Source organism: Hyla sarda, chromosome 9, assembly GCF_029499605.1.
Source record: "Hyla sarda isolate aHylSar1 chromosome 9, aHylSar1.hap1, whole genome shotgun sequence".
NCBI lineage: Eukaryota > Metazoa > Chordata > Amphibia > Anura > Hylidae > Hyla > Hyla sarda.
Genome location: NC_079197.1, coordinates 8,029,229 through 8,044,735, shown reverse-complemented (window position 1 = coordinate 8,044,735; position 15,507 = coordinate 8,029,229). Strand labels below are relative to the sequence as shown.

The following is a 15,507-nucleotide window of genomic DNA, read 5'->3' as shown; positions in this document are numbered from 1 at the left end:
AGAACAACCACATCAGGACAGGCAGAGGTGATCCAGAACAGACAGAGCAACAGAACAACCACATACTGACAGGAAAAGGTGATCCAGAACAGAGGACAACCATGTCCAGAACATATAGAGAACCACATGCTGAGAGTGAGGAGGATCCAGAAGAGACATAGACCAACCACATAAGGACAGGCAGAGGCGATCCAGAACAGACAAGAGAACAACCACATCCAGAACAAATAGAGACAAAACACATAATGACAGGCATTGGTGATCCAGAATATATAGAGAACAACTACATAATGGCAGGCAGATGTGATCCAGGACAGACAGAGAACAACCACACTGGCAAGCAGGAGTAATCCAGAACATATAGAGAACCACACACTGACAGTGAGGGGGGATACAGAACAGACAGAGAACAACCACACACTGGCAAGCAGGAGTAATCCAGAACATAGAGAACCACACACTGACAGAGAGGGGGATACAGAACAGACAGAGAACAACCACACACTGGCAAGCAGGAGTAATCCAGAACATAGAGAACCACACACTGACAGAGAGGGGGATACAGAACAGACAGAGAACAACCACACACTGACAGTGAGAGATGGGATGCAGAACATTTAGGGAACAGACAGAATAATGTAATGTTTAACAGGCAGAAGAAGGAACCACATACTGTCAGGAAGAGGCAATCCAGAACAAGGAGAGGAGAGAACCACACAATGACAAACTTAATATAGAACAGGCAGAGGAAACAAGAAAACTGCTAACAGACATGATCTAGAACAGACAGAAGAGAGAACCGCACAGTCTGGGGTTATCTAGAATAGACAAAGCACATACTAACATTCAGATGTAATCTACATCAAATGAGAGAACAATACACAATCTAGAACAGAGTGAAATAAAATAAAAAAAATAAAGGAAAATAAAATCTGCAAACCTATCTCCCAGTACAAAGAATACAATGAGGCTTTTTTGCCCTTAGCTACATTTTAAGCGTTCTACTGGTAGCGCTGCTTTGGGAATTATTTTGTTTATTTTTATTTTACTCCATTGTTTTGCCAAAATATTCGGCCTCCCGCTCGGAGGTGCGATCTGCTCTACCAGCTGCTCAGGGAGGGAACCGACAGCTACATGTAAAGCCACAGCTGGTTGTGGCCTCTCACAGGTATAGAGGGTGGAGGCTCTAGAACATTAATCCACCATTACCTGTTACCATCTGAACATTGTTACTGTACTGGGCGCTCTGCTTCTTTTCTTTCTTTTGCTTACCTGTGCATAGTCTAGAAAAGGCAGAGAACATACTGCAAAATGGCCCGATGTATCTGTCTGTCTAAAACCAAAACTGTCTAGTGACGCCCATAAAACCAAAACACAGGGCAGCCTTCATAACTTATAGGGCTCTGTTAAAGTGAAAGCTGTACACTGACTGTAGTGATCCAGAACAGGAAAACAATAACTGCACACTGCCGGGTTGATCTAGAACACAGTGAGGAGAGGACTGCATGTGTTGATCTAGAAAATAGGGAGGAGAGGAGTGACTGTGTTGATCTAGAACACAGTGGGGGAGATGGCTGCCTTAGTGGATCTAAAACACAGTACGGAGAGGGCTGCCTGGAATGATCTAGAACACAATGAGGAGAGGACTGCCTGGGATGATCTAGCACACAGTGAGTTGAGGACTGCCTGGGATGATCTAGCACACAGTGAGTTGAGGACTGCCTGGGATGATCTAGCACACAGTGAGGTGAGGACTGCCTGGGATGATCTAGCACACAGTGAGGTGAGGACTGCCTGGGATGATCTAGCACACAGTGAGGTGAGGACTGCCTGGGATGATCTAGCACACAATGAGGAGAGGACTGCCTGGGATGATCTAGCACACAATGAGGAGAGGACTGCCTGGGATGATCTAGCACACAGTGAGTTGAGGACTGCCTGGGATGATCTAGCACACAGTGAGTTGAGGACTGCCTGGGATGATCTAGCACACAGTGAGTTGAGGACTGCCTGGGATGATCTAGCACACAGTGAGTTGAGGACTGCCTGGGATGATCTAGCACACAGTGAGTTGAGGACTGCCTGGGATGATCTAGCACACAGTGAGGTGAGGACTGCCTGGGATGATCTAGCACACAGTGAGGTGAGGACTGCCTGGGATGATCTAGCACACAGTGAGGTGAGGACTGCCTGGGATGATCTAGCACACAGTGAGGTGAGGACTGCCTGGGATGATCTAGCACACAATGAGGAGAGGACTGCCTGGGATGATCTAGCACACAATGAGGAGAGGACTGCCTGGGATCATCTAGCACACAGTGAGGTGAGGACTGCCTGGGATGATCTAGCACACAGTGAGGTGAGGACTGCCTGGGTTGGTCCCTCACTGACAATCCTGTAACACAAAGAGGATAGAGCCACACACTGACAACCAAGGGTTATCTTGGCATACTCTTAAATGATCAAAGAGAACCCCACGTTACAGTTAGGAATGATCTAGAACAGGCAGAGGAGAAAACCTCACACTGACAGCCAAGGATGATCTAGAACAGAGAAAGCAGAGAATCACACTATGAAAGTCACAAGCAATCTACAACTGTCAGAAGTGATCCAGAATAGGCAGAGAACAACTGTACAGAGCTGATCCAGAACAGACAAAGAACAGACACACACTGACAATGAGGGGGCATCTAGAAGCAGAGGACATCAAAAGGGGTCATCAACAAAGAAAGAACATCCAACAACCAAAAGTCAGGCATGATCTGGAACAGGCAGACATGCATACCACACACACTGACAAAGGTGATCTAGAAAAGGCAGAAGAGAAAACCACATCCAGACGAGCATACCGCACACTGACAGGGGTGATCTGGAACAGACAGAAGAGAAATCCAAATAAAGAACAGTATACCGCACACTGACAGGGGTGATCTAGAACAGGAAGGCAAGCATACAGCACACTGACAGGGGTGATCTAGAACAGGAAGGCAAGTATACCGCACACTGACAAGGTGATCTAGAACAGGCAGACTAACCAGCCTTCATATCACAAGGTGCGGCCTCCATGACACACATATAAAATCAGGATCTACAGCCTCCCACATTACACATCACTGACTCCGTCCACCGTAATTACAATATCGGCTCTTCTCAACCAACATGGTTATCATTCTCATCATTCCAGATGGTGTATCTAAGTAGAGATGAGCGAACTTACAGTAAATTCGATTCGTCACAAACTTCTCGGCTCGGCAGTTGATGACTTATCCTGCATAAATGAGTTCAGCTTTCCGGTGCTCCGGTGGGCTGGAAAAGGTGGATACATTCCTAGGAGACTCTTTCCTAGGACTGTATCCACCTTTTCCAGCCCACCGGAGCACCGGAAAGCTGAACTCATTTACACAGGATAAGTCATCAACTGCCGAGCCGAGAAGTTCGTGACGAATGGAATTTACTGTAAGTTCGCTCATCTCTATATCTAAGCCTAGAATGTGTGATACTGTATCTAAACCTATTGTCACGATGCCAGCTGGCAGGAGGTGGATCCTCTGTGCCAGAGAGGGATTGGCGTGGACCGTGCTAGTGGACCGGTTCTAAGTCACTACTGGTTTTCACCAGAGCCCGCCGCAAAGCGGGATGGTCTTGCAGCGGCGGTAGTAACCAGGTCGTATCCACTAGCAACGGCTCAACCTCTCTGACTGCTGAAGATAGGCGCGGTACAAGGGAGTAGACAGAAGCAAGGTCGGACGTAGCAGAAGGTCGGGGCAGGCAGCAAGGATCGTAGTCAGGGGCAACGGCAGGAGGTCTGGAACACAGGCTAGGAACTCACAAGGAAACGCTTTCGATGGCAACAAGATCCGGCGAGGGAGTGCAGGGGAAGTGAGGTATACATAGGGAGTGCACAGGTGAACACACTGATTAGAACCACTGCGCCAATCAGTGGCGCAGTGGCCCTTTAAATCGCAGAGACCCGGCGCGCGCGCGCCCTAGGGAGCGGGGCCGCGCGCGCCGGGACAGGACCGACGGAGAGCGAGTCAGGTACGGGAGCCGGGGTGCGCATCGCGAGCGGGCGCCACCCGCATCGCGAATCGCATCCCGGCTGGAGGCGGTATCGCAGCGCACTCGGTCAGTGGAACTGACTGGGGCGCTGCCGTATTGAGAATGTTGCGAGCGCTCCGGGGAGGAGCGGGGACCCGGAGCGCTCGGCGTAACAGTACCCCCCCCCTTGGGTCTCCCCCTCTTCTTGGAGCCTGAGAACCTGAGGACCAGACTTTTGTCTAGGATATTGTCCTCAGGTTCCCAGGATCTCTCTTCAGGACCACAGCCCTCCCAGTCAACCAAAAAAAAGGTTTTCCCTCTGACCTTTTTGGAGGCCAGTATCTCCTTAACGGAAAAGATATCAGAAGAACCGGAGACAGGAGTGGGAGAAACAAGTTTGGGAGAGAAACGGTTGATGATGAGTGGTTTAAGGAGAGAGACATGGAAGGCATTGGGAATACGAAGAGAAGGAGGAAGGTAGAGGCAGATATCCGCACAGGCACAGTAAGACGTGGAGAAGCAGAATTGACATCAAGGACTGTCTCACCTTTGTGCGGAGTCAGCGTACGTCTTTCCAGGCGGGGAGGACGGATAGGACAATCCTTCAGGAAGTGTTCGGTACCGGCACAGTACAGGCAAAGATTCTCCATGTGGCGTCGTGTCCTCTCTTGAGGTGTCAGGCGAGACCGGTCAACTTGCATAGCTTCCACGGCGGGAGGCCCAGGAACGGATTGCAGGGGACCAGAGGAGAGAGGAGCCGGGGAGAGAAAACGCCTTGTGCGAACAAAGTCCATATCCTGGCGGAGCTCCTGACGCCTTTCGGAAAAACGCATGTCAATGCGAGTGGCAAGATGGATGAGTTCATGTAGGTTAGCAGGGATTTCTCGTGCGGCCAGAACATCTTTAATGTTGCTGGATAGGCCTTTTTTAAAGGTCGCGCAGAGGGCCTCATTATTCCAGGATAATTCTGAAGCAAGAGTACGGAATTGTACGGCATACTCGCCAACAGAAGAATTACCCTGGACCAGGTTCAGCAGGGCAGTCTCAGCAGAAGAGGCTCGGGCAGGTTCCTCAAAGACACTTCGGATTTCCGAGAAGAAGGAGTGTACAGAGGCAGTGACGGGGTCATTGCGGTCCCAGAGCGGTGTGGCCCATGACAGAGCTTTTCCAGACAGAAGGCTGACTACGAAAGCCACCTTAGACCTTTCAGTAGGAAACTGGTCCGACATCATCTCCAAGTGCAGGGAACATTGGGAAAGAAAGCCACGGCAAAACTTAGAGTCCCCATCAAATTTATCCGGCAAGGATAGTCGTAGGCCGGAAGCGGCCACTCGCTGCGGAGGAGGTGCAGGAGCTGGTGGAGGAGATGATTGTTGAAGCTGTGGTAGTAGCTGCTGTAGCATCACGGTCAGTTGAGACAGCTGGTGGCCTTGTTGCGCTATCTGTTGCGACTGCTGGGCGACCACCGTGGTGAGGTCGGCGACAACTGGCAGAGGAACTTCAGCGGGATCCATGGCCGGATCTACTGTCACGATGCCGGCTGGCAGGTAGTGGATCCTCTGTGCCAGAGAGGGATTGGCGTGGACCGTGCTAGTGGACCGGTTCTAAGTCACTACTGGTATTCACCAGAGCCCGCCGCAAAGCGGGATGGACTTGCTGCGGCGGTAGTGACCAGGTCGTATCCACTAGCAACGGCTCAACCTCTCTGACTGCTGAAGATAGGCGCGGTACAAGGGAGTAGGCAGAAGCAAGGTCGGACGTAGCAGAAGGTCGGGGCAGGCAGCAAGGATCGTAGTCAGGGGCAACGGCAGGAGGTCTGGAACACAGGCTAGGAACACACAAGGAAACGCTTTCACTAGGCACAATGGCAACAAGATCCGGCGAGGGAGTGCAGGGGAAGTGAGGTATATATATGGAGTGCACAGGTGAACACACTAATTGGAACCACTGCGCCAATCAGGGGCGCAGTGGCCCTTTAAATCGCAGAGACCCGGCGCGCGCGCGCCCTAGGGAGCGGGGCCGCGCGCGCCGGGACAGGACCGACGGAGAGCGAGTCAGGTACGGGAGCCGGGGTGCGCATCGCGAGCGGGCGCCACCCGCATCGCGAATCGCATCCCGGCTGGGGGCGGTATCGCAGCGCACCCGGTCAGTGGAACTGACCGGGGCGCTGCCGTAGTGAGAATGTTGCGAGCGCTCCGGGGAGGAGCGGGGACCCGGAGCGCTCAGCGTAACACCTATCGTATCAAGAGGATATCCAGTAAAAATTCTCTTGATATCCTCCATACCCAAGAGCTGGGAATCCTTCTCCGATAATCTGGAACATTATGTCTTGGATTATGAGTGTCGAATTATCAGAATAACACAGATTATACATAGCTGTGGCCCTATAGACTTTGCGAAACTACAACTCCCAGCATGCCCGGACAGCCGTTGGCTGTCCGGGCATGCTGGGAGTTGTAGTTTCGCAACAGCTGGAGGATCACAAGTTAGAGACCATGGTCATCTGGAATATTTTCATCCCACCAGATTATAAAACACATACAGCATCTTAAAGCAGAGCAGCCACATAACAATAGAAGAGTATTATTACCACTAGTGTTACTAATAGACCATAAGAACCCCAGAGGGTATCGCAGGGGCGGGTACTTACCGCTAGGGTGGGGGGGAGCACCAAGGGGGACACACAGGGGCCCCTCAGAGTCCTTCCAGCTTCTTCAGCTTCACTACAGCCATCAGACACTTCCGGGTTCCCTCACTAATCACGTGATCCACATAACGCTATCAGAGCTCCCCCAGCGGTCAACGCGTGTATAACATCCTACTGGGATTGGCAACAAACATCCAACTCAACTACTACATCCTCCAGGAACCAATATGGCCGCCCTAGTGAGTACAGTTGGGATTCTCGCGAGACTTGGAGCATTGATATACTCTGCGCAGGCACGACTCCTCCCTCTTTCTCTTTACGCTTCCTAGCCTGGTGGAGGTGCAACTTTTCCTATCGGTCGTCCCGAATCCGGGTTCATCCGACACCGAAACCGGCCCGAGTGAAGCGGAGTCCCCCCTAGTCCGACACAGTCATGCCTCCTAAATTCGATCCCAACGAAATTAAAGTCGGTACGTGAGGCGGGAGAGGGGGAATGTGAGCCGCCGAGCGGAGCCCCCCACCTACACCGGGCAGGCCGCAGCGCAGGAGCTGGGTGTGTGCGGCTCTCACGGTACTTGTTGTCTGCCGGGGTAATGTGAACGGAGACTTATCCGGGGGTGAGGAGGAAAAAAAAGGGCTCCGGGGTCTGGCCTGGCGCGGGTTCGTTACCGTGTTTCAGGCGCGTGGTGTGGGAGCCGTATTCACTCTAGTACGGGAGCCGCCAGTATATACGGTATCTCCATAGGATGTGATGGGCGGGTTGCGGGTTCGAGACCCGCGATGGGTGTGATTTTTTTTTTTTTGGGATATTTTTATTTTAATTTTTTTAATTTGTTGGCATGCTGGGAGTTGTAGTTTTGCAGCCTTTGAAGGTCACTGACTGACGTGTTACTCTTTCACATTATAAATTCACCAATTTTAATCGTCCATTCTGAACCTTTAAAAAGATCCCATGTGGCCTTTATAAAATCCCATTATAGTCTTTTTTTTTTTTTTTTTTTTACATTATCTGATTTAACCTGTCATAGCCAGTTATTAACGGATGTTTTGTGACGGGAGAGAACGTCACAAAATAATCACAGGTTAAAACAGATAATGTAAAAAAAAAAAAATCCCATAGACTATAATGGGATTTTATAAAGGCCACATGGGATCTTTTTAAAGGTCAATTTGAAAGGTTTTTGGAATGGAACATTAAAACGAGTCTTTAAAACGGATGAATGAATTATAATGTGAATGGGGACTTGGACTGGTGCAGTGGTTTCCCAACTAGGCTGCCTCCAGCTGTTACAAAACTACAACTCCCAGCATGCCCGGACAGCCAAAGGCTGTCCGGGCATGCTGGGAGTTGTAGTTTTGCAACAGCTGGAGGCACCCTAGTTGGGGAAAAACACTAGACAATAGTGATGGTCTGATGCATTACTACTCCCATCATGTAGAATGTAGTGATGCCCCATTGGGCCCTGGAAGCAGTTATGGTGGATACCATTGTTCTTTAGAGGGGGTTGTTCAATATTGCTTATTTATATCTACCAGTGCCCAGGTTGTCTGATATATTGACTCCATTGATGTGAATGGGACTGAGCTGCAGTGACACAACCAGTGGACAGGGCTAGTGTTTTTGTAAACTGTCTTTCTATTAACATCAGTGTGCCTCCAGCTGTTCTATTAATGAACATCAGTGTGCCTCCAGCTGTTTTAAAAACTGCAACTCCCAGCAAGTGTCTTGAGGGTATTTCCGGAGATAGTCTTGTGAACTGGTGCAGGTTGTGAAATGCTGCTCTGAGAAAGGGGTCCCAAGCCTCTGCTGTTGGGGCATGCTGGGAGTTGTGGTACTACTGTAGTACTGTTACAAGAAAGTGGTCACAAGTCTTATGTTGGGAGTTGTAGTTAAAGAGGGTACTCGATCGGCTTGGTGAGGGGGACAGTAAAACAAACCCCAGTTACCTTCCGTCAGAATCACAGAACTGTTTTCGGTGTCCGGTGCTTCAGGGTTTGGTGTCGGATGCTGGGAACAGAATCCCATGATTCTGCTGGTGGCACAGGAGAGGAAGGGAGGGGGGATTATATAGGGTTAAATCTATACAATAGCTGATGTGTTGGGCACTCGTAGCCACCCGCCACTATACCAGAATCATGTGTCTCGGTATAATCCAGTGGTGAGCTTAGAGCGACCTCCTCTTAGGAAACAGGGCTGCTCTGTGTCCATGGTCTGCCCTGTGCCGAAAGATGGAGAACACAACTGTACAGCGCCCCCTGGCTGTGACCCGGACAAACTGCTTGTGTATTAATCTCACACTGTTCTTTTTTTGCCCTTTAGTCTTCCTGAGATGCACCGGTGGGGAGGTGGGAGCTACTTCAGCTCTGGCCCCTAAAATTGGACCTTTGGGTCTGGTAAGTTTTCATAAAGTTGTGTTTTATTTATTTATTTTTTAGTTTTTTAATATATTCAAAACAGTGGTCTTCAAACTGTGGACAGTCAACTGTTCCAAAACTACAATTCCCAGCATGGCCGTATGGCCCAAGACTGGGAGCTGTAGTTCTGAAACAGCTGGAGAGCAACAAGTTTAAGAACCCTGCATTTAAAGGGGTACTCCGGTGGAATATATTTTTTTTAAACTCATCTGGTGCCAGAAAGTTAAACAGATTTGTAAACTCTATTAAAAAAATCTTTAATCCTTCCAGTACTTATTAGCTGCTGAATACTACAGAGGAAATTCTTTTCTTTTTGGAACACAGTGCTCTCTGCTGACATCTCTGTCCATTTTAGGAACTGTCCAGAGCAGCATATATTTGCTATGGGCATTTTCTCCTACTCTGGACAGCTTTTAAAATGGACAGGTGTCAGCAGAGAGCACTGTGCTCGTGATGTCAGCAGAGAGCACTGTTCTAAAAAGAAAATAATTTCCTCTGTAGTATTCAGCAGCTTACAAGTACTGGAAGGATTAAGATTTTTTTTAATGGAAGTAATTTACAAATCTGTTTAACTCTGTCACCAGTTGATTGATAAAAAAATATTCCACAGGAGTACCCCTTTAAGCTGCTAAAGGCTGTCTGAGCATGATGAGAGTTGTAGTTTTTTCAGGCACAAGTGAGGCACAAGAATAGCAACATTGCTCTAAATCAGTGGCTCTCCAGATGTTTTAAAGCTAAACTCCCTGCATGCATAGAAAGGCAGGAAAACTAGTCCAGTGGTCTCCAAACTGGGAACGTCTAGATGTTGCAAAACTGCAACTCCCAGCATGCCCAGACAGCCGTTGGCTGTCTGGGCATGCGGGGAGTTGTAGTTTTGCAACATCTGTAGGTCCACAGCTTGGAGACCACTGCTCTTAGATTACTTTGTATAATGTAAGCTCATCCAAGATAAGTGATTATATAATACCCCTGGTGCTCCTTATCTCCATAACTAAATGTTGAATTTCCTCTTTTCAGTCTCCCAAGAAAGTTGGTGATGACATTGCCAAGGCAACCGGTGACTGGAAGGGGCTGAGAATCACCTGCAAACTGACCATTCAGAACAGACAGGCTCAGGTACGGTGCCCAAGTCTGGGCCATGTATATGTACTGCCATATAGGTGCGTTCACTGCCAGGCACTGTGAATATTAGGTCTTGCTGATGGACCTGCTATGTTTGTATCAGCCACCCGCCACTACGCTGGTCTGCCGGTGACCTGGTGTATTCCAGTGGTGTGCTAAGAGTAAAGACCCATCTTAGGAAACAGGGTCACTCTCCATGTGATTGGCTCTGTGCCGAAAGACTGGGCACACAATGACCTGAAATGGCTGGATAAGATCAAAACGGCACCATGCCAGTCCACAAACTGAATTGCTGCTCAATCCCACAGTAGTTTAACTGAGCTGCAGTACCAGACACAACCTATGGACAGGTGTGGTGCTGTTTCTTTGATCACTTGTAGAGATTTTTGCTGATCTCTTTATTCCATTAGGACATGTCTAATTTTTATTTTTTTTCTTTCTTGCTTCAGATTGAGGTTGTGCCATCTGCCTCCGCTCTGATCATCAAGGCCCTCAAGGAGCCTCCCCGTGACAGGAAGAAGCAGAAGAACAGTAAGTGTTAACGTTAAATTATTTTGCGACCCACTAAGGTTCTAATCTGTCATGGAGCGGGCTCCTGACTCAAGCCCACTCTATACCCGACAACCCTCCTGCTGATTTCAGTAGCTGGGGGCAGACTTGTGCTATGGATACCTATTAACCCCTGAAGGGCATGGCCATTTTTAGCTTTGGACACTATGGGGGAGATTTATCAAAGGATTTGGACAGTTTTTACTGTGTAAATATGTGCAACTTTTTTGCGACTTTTGCTTTAGAGGATTTTTAGAACATGATGCATTCTTGTCTATATTAGACAGAAAAATGCATTGGTGCTGAATTTATCAAAAGCGACTTTTCAGCAACAAGTCCCATCGGCTGAAAGTACGCCGAAAAGTCAGACCATGCTGGAGCAGGTTTATAGTCTAAAGAATAGATCCCGAAGTCTGTGCGCAGAATTTATAAAGAGCCGTGCACACAATAGACCGGCCTAACCCTCTGTAGTTTGGTCTATAATGATTCAGGACATAGACAACTTTGCTAAATCTCCCCCCGTAAACTTTGAGGTTTTTTTTTTTTCTCCCCTCCTAGGAGCCATAACTCTTATAATAATGTATGACGCAACCAAAATATTGTGGGAAATTGGAGAACCATAACATTTAATATTATAAAAATTTTACCCATGGTTACATGCTTTTCTAGTGTAGTTATAAAAAAAACCTGAAGTGTTTAAAACTGCATTATTTTGACATGTTACATGTTTGGTCCCCATAGGAGACTTTAAAGTGTACCTGTTAGCAAAAACTTTTAATATAATGTAGATAATAGAATTATGCGTATTTGTTATATACATTGGTTTAATGTGTATTCATGGGGTAAAGGTGCTGTCCCTGCAGATATTGCCTGTAGAGTCCAAATACAGGAAGTGAGGGCGGGACGAGCAGGGTTCTGTGCAGGCTCCTGGCTTGTCAATCATCCTCCTGTGTGAGCCAATAGGATGTCACAGAGCGTCACTGCCCAGGGCCCTGCTTGTCCACCCTCACTTCCTTTATTTGGACTTGGAGGATACTTCAAAATACCAGGAGTATAGGCGCTGACCAAGGAGAGGACGTGGAAGCCAGGTAGATTACAAACGGGTTTAATCCAATTCAACGCGTTTCACCACGCTTGCACGGTTTCATCAGGCATAGCAACCACTACTCAGGGAGGGGTTTATAGAACGGCTATTAACCCCCTACCTGACATAGTGGAAAATAATTACAATATAAAACATTTCAAAATACAATGTAAAATACAGATTATACAAACATGGAATGTTCAAATATATAAATCTACAAAAGCTGAAAACTATTTAATAAAAATAATACTAAATTTATTTGGACTTTTCATAGACACACAGGCAATAGCTGCAAGGACAAAATGTGCATAGTTATTAACCAATGTATATTACAAATATACATAATATCTACGTTATATAAAGTTCTTGACAGGTACAAATAGGCTTTTGATGCCTCACAGCATCTAAAGGGTTAACGGAGAGTGGCTATAAAGTGAGCGCAGCTCCTGCTCTCCATAATCATTGAACTCTCCAGGGTGTATACTTATGCCCTGCATCCTCTAGGGCAGTGGTCTTCAACCTACGGACCTCCAGATGTTGCAAAACTACAACTCCCAGTTGTAGTTTTGCAACATCTGGAGGTCCGTAGGTTGAAGACCACTGCTCTAGGGTCAAACTATATAACATTAACAAAACTGCATGGTGAATGGCATAAAGGGGAAGGGAGACACCAGAATTGCGTGTCTTGATCACATTGCATCCTGGAAAATGGAGAAAATTACGAAAAATGTACTGATAAAAACTAAAGATAAAAAAATGAGACAAAATCAAACCTGTATACAGAAAAAATGGTTATAACTGAATTTAAAAGTTACAATATAAAAACTTCTGAAGTTTAGAATTTTTTTGGATAGTAAAACATGACTATACAAATATTGTAATCCTAAATGAAGAGAACGTCAGTTTAACTGCACAATAAACAGCATAGAATAGAATTTCATCTTACCAATTGCTTTGGAGTATGTCATTGAGAAAAAAATCATCGCAAAATACAATTAGTCCTGCAAAAAAACAAGCACTCATGGGTGTGTAAATGATAAAATAAGGGTTATCCGGCTTTTAAGACGAGAGGAAAATATAAAATTTCACCTGGTCCTTGAAGTACTCCGGGATACAAACTTTTCCTTATCCCCCGTCGTAAGGATAGGGGATAAGTGTCAGATCTCCCGTACAGGGTCCTGGATTCCCTCCTGAATGGGGCGTGTTGACCACTACACAAAGGAGCGCCCGACATGCCCCCTCAATGCATCTCTATAGCTTTATGGGAGAGTCTGAGATTAACTATTACAGCCCTCCGGCTCTCCCATAAAGCTGCACAAAGGACATGTCGGCTGCTGCTTTGTGTGGTGGTCAGACACTCTCCATTCGGGGGGGGCGTACGGGAGATCAGGGGTCCCAGTGGTTGGTCTGACCCCCCTGCCATCTGACACTTATCCCCTAGGAATAAGGTTTTGTATCAGACTTGTTTTAAGCACTTAAAGGAGTACTCTGAGTTTGTTGCTGTAGTTTGATTATGTGGGTACCCGTACAGCCACCCGCCACTATAGCAGTCTGATGTGACTGTGTATATTCCAGTGGTGCGCTAAGAATAAACTCCACCTCTAGGAAACAGGTTCACCCTATATGTGGGTGACTGTGCCGTAAGGATGGGGACACATCGGTGAATGATATCCAGGCTGTATCTAACATCGGCTTCTGCTTTTTATCAACAGTTAAACACAACGGCAACATCTCCATGGATGAAGTGATCAGCATCGCCCGCCAGATGAGGCACCGATCCCTGGCTAGAGAGCTGTCAGGTGAGTGGTTGTATATTGGGCAGAGATTGGTCGAAGTTGGTGGCTAGTGCAGCTTTTTGGCATTGCACTACCAGTTCCTAGTGCAGTGTGCCGCTAGCTGTTGCAAAACTACAACTCCCAGCATGCCCGGACAGCCAACGGCTGTCCGGGCATGCTGTGAGTTGTAGTTTTGCAACAGCTGGAAGCACACTGGTTGCAGAAACTGTCAAAGCATTACTGCATCCGCCCTATGTCTATACTAAATCTCCTTTACTTCTATAGGAACAATCAAAGAAATCTTGGGCACAGCTCAGTCCGTGGGCTGCAATGTGGACGGCAGACACCCCCACGATATCATCGACGACATCAACAGCGGTGCCGTGGAGTGCCCAACTGTAAGTGCCTCTCTATATATTATGATCCTGCACCGCCATGCTCGCTGCCTGTGACTGACCCGACTGTTCTCCTCTTCCCCTACAGAGCTAAATCCAATGAAGAGGACCTGAATATTTGTTAAAATAAAACTTTGATCCACACAACTTGTCCAGTCTTCATTTACAGTGGGTTCAAGACTACTGCAAAATGTATTGGGAATGTGTGCCCACATAGTAAATTGAACTGGTTTAAAAACTGTCTAAAGGCTCAGAAAAGGTGTGAACATAGCGGAAAATGCACAACATTTGCTACCTTTTGACTTCAATAGATCTGCAGAAAATCTGCTACTATTGTGGATTTTCTGTAACCATTGAAGTCAGTGGTAGCACGGAACGGACCCTTAGGGTATGTTCACATGGCGGAATTTCTGCAGTTTGACAAATGGCGTTAATCAAAATTTTGGAGGAATGTGTTAACACTGGGATTCTGCCACAGTTTGACTGGTCTTATGTTTCTGTGGCAGAATGCCCACCATGTAAATTCTGTCGTCTGAATTGGACTGGGAATCCCATTGAAATCAATAGGCAGTAAATTATCGCAGATTTCTGCATGGAAATTCTGCATTGTGAACAAAGTCTTGGGCTGTGTTTGCACATCCAAGCAGGATTTGTAAATTAAATGACTAAACATCTGCACCTATTGGAGAGCAGAATACCTTAAAGGGGTACTCCACCGCACAGCATTCTGAACATTTAGATGTGAACACTGTGCAGCCATGACCCCTCAAAGCAAATTTATGGGAGGAGATGGCACAGCTGCCACACCTTCCCATAGACTTGCATTGAGGGGGGCATGGCCGACCTCTGAAGCGCGCGCACAGCGTTCGGAACTAAATGTTCCAAATGCAGGCCAGTGGAGTACCCCTTTAAAAGAGATCTGCAGCAGTGTATAACTTAAGTGTTTGATTGCAGGGGTCCTAGCAGTCAAACACACCGCAATCACTTATCCACCATTCTGGAATCTCCTGTACGGGGTTCCAGCTCTGCTGCAGCTCACAGTGCAGGAGAAGTGTTGGGCCACAGCATGATGCCGCGGATGACACCACCTCCATGTATTTCTATGGGAGAGGCAGGATTTGTTTATCCCCGCCTTTCCCATATAGCTGAATGGAGGGGGTGCGTCTACCTAAGTGAGGCAGACCCCCCCCCCCCATCACACTTATCGTTATATACTGCTGATTTCCTTTTAATGGTATGTTCACACCCATGGATGGAATTGAGTAATGTTAATCTAGTGTGTAAAATAACATCCCCAACTGCAGGATAGGGGTGGAGGTCGACCCGCTGGGGCCCTCTGGTCACTGGGATGGGACCCAGTGCTTAGTTAGGAGCACATGCTGCATTTGTCACACACTCAATTTATTCCTATGGGAGCACAGAAAATATTCTCAGCTAGGTATCACCCATCCTGTGTATAGGGGTTAAGTAATATATTTTCCT

At 47.4% G+C, this 15,507-nt stretch overlaps 2 protein-coding genes and 3 non-coding genes across 6 annotated transcripts in view; 4 read left to right on the top strand and 1 right to left on the bottom strand.

The window, feature by feature from the left end:
* Positions 1-6,832, bottom strand: part of LRSAM1 (leucine rich repeat and sterile alpha motif containing 1) — a 36,214-nt gene extending 29,382 nt beyond the window's left edge. For both annotated transcript variants that reach the window (XM_056538997.1, XM_056538998.1), the window contains exon 1: positions 6,689-6,832. The gene's annotated coding sequence lies outside the window, so the exon portion shown is untranslated. The remainder of the gene's footprint in view (positions 1-6,688) is intronic.
* Positions 6,833-6,986: 154 nt separating this feature from the next.
* On the top strand, positions 6,987-14,172 carry RPL12 (ribosomal protein L12). The gene is made up of 7 exons (XM_056538999.1): positions 6,987-7,155; positions 9,006-9,079; positions 10,118-10,216; positions 10,672-10,753; positions 13,568-13,654; positions 13,916-14,028; positions 14,114-14,172. Exons 1-7 carry the CDS (start codon positions 7,119-7,121, stop codon positions 14,117-14,119), a joined length of 498 nt encoding a protein of 165 aa, XP_056394974.1. The 5' UTR covers positions 6,987-7,118; the 3' UTR covers positions 14,120-14,172.
* On the top strand, positions 8,802-8,927 carry LOC130292205 (small nucleolar RNA SNORA65). Its single transcript, XR_008848113.1, has one exon. It is a non-coding gene; the product is annotated as a small nucleolar RNA SNORA65 (small nucleolar RNA).
* On the top strand, positions 10,329-10,455 carry LOC130292206 (small nucleolar RNA SNORA65). Its single transcript, XR_008848114.1, has one exon. It is a non-coding gene; the product is annotated as a small nucleolar RNA SNORA65 (small nucleolar RNA).
* Positions 13,390-13,513, top strand: LOC130292207 (small nucleolar RNA SNORA65). The gene has a single exon (XR_008848115.1). It is a non-coding gene; the product is annotated as a small nucleolar RNA SNORA65 (small nucleolar RNA).
* Positions 14,173-15,507: the final 1,335 nt, after the last annotated feature.

Coding starts and splice junctions, on each gene's coding strand:
- RPL12 (XM_056538999.1), top strand. CDS start 7,119: ATGCCTCCTAAATTCGATCCCAACGAAATTAAAGTCG. Junction 9,080..10,117: donor AAATTGGACCTTTGGGTCTG/GTAAGTTTTCAT, acceptor TCCTCTTTTCAG/TCTCCCAAGAAAGTTGGTGA. Junction 10,754..13,567: donor CAGGAAGAAGCAGAAGAACA/GTAAGTGTTAAC, acceptor TTTTATCAACAG/TTAAACACAACGGCAACATC.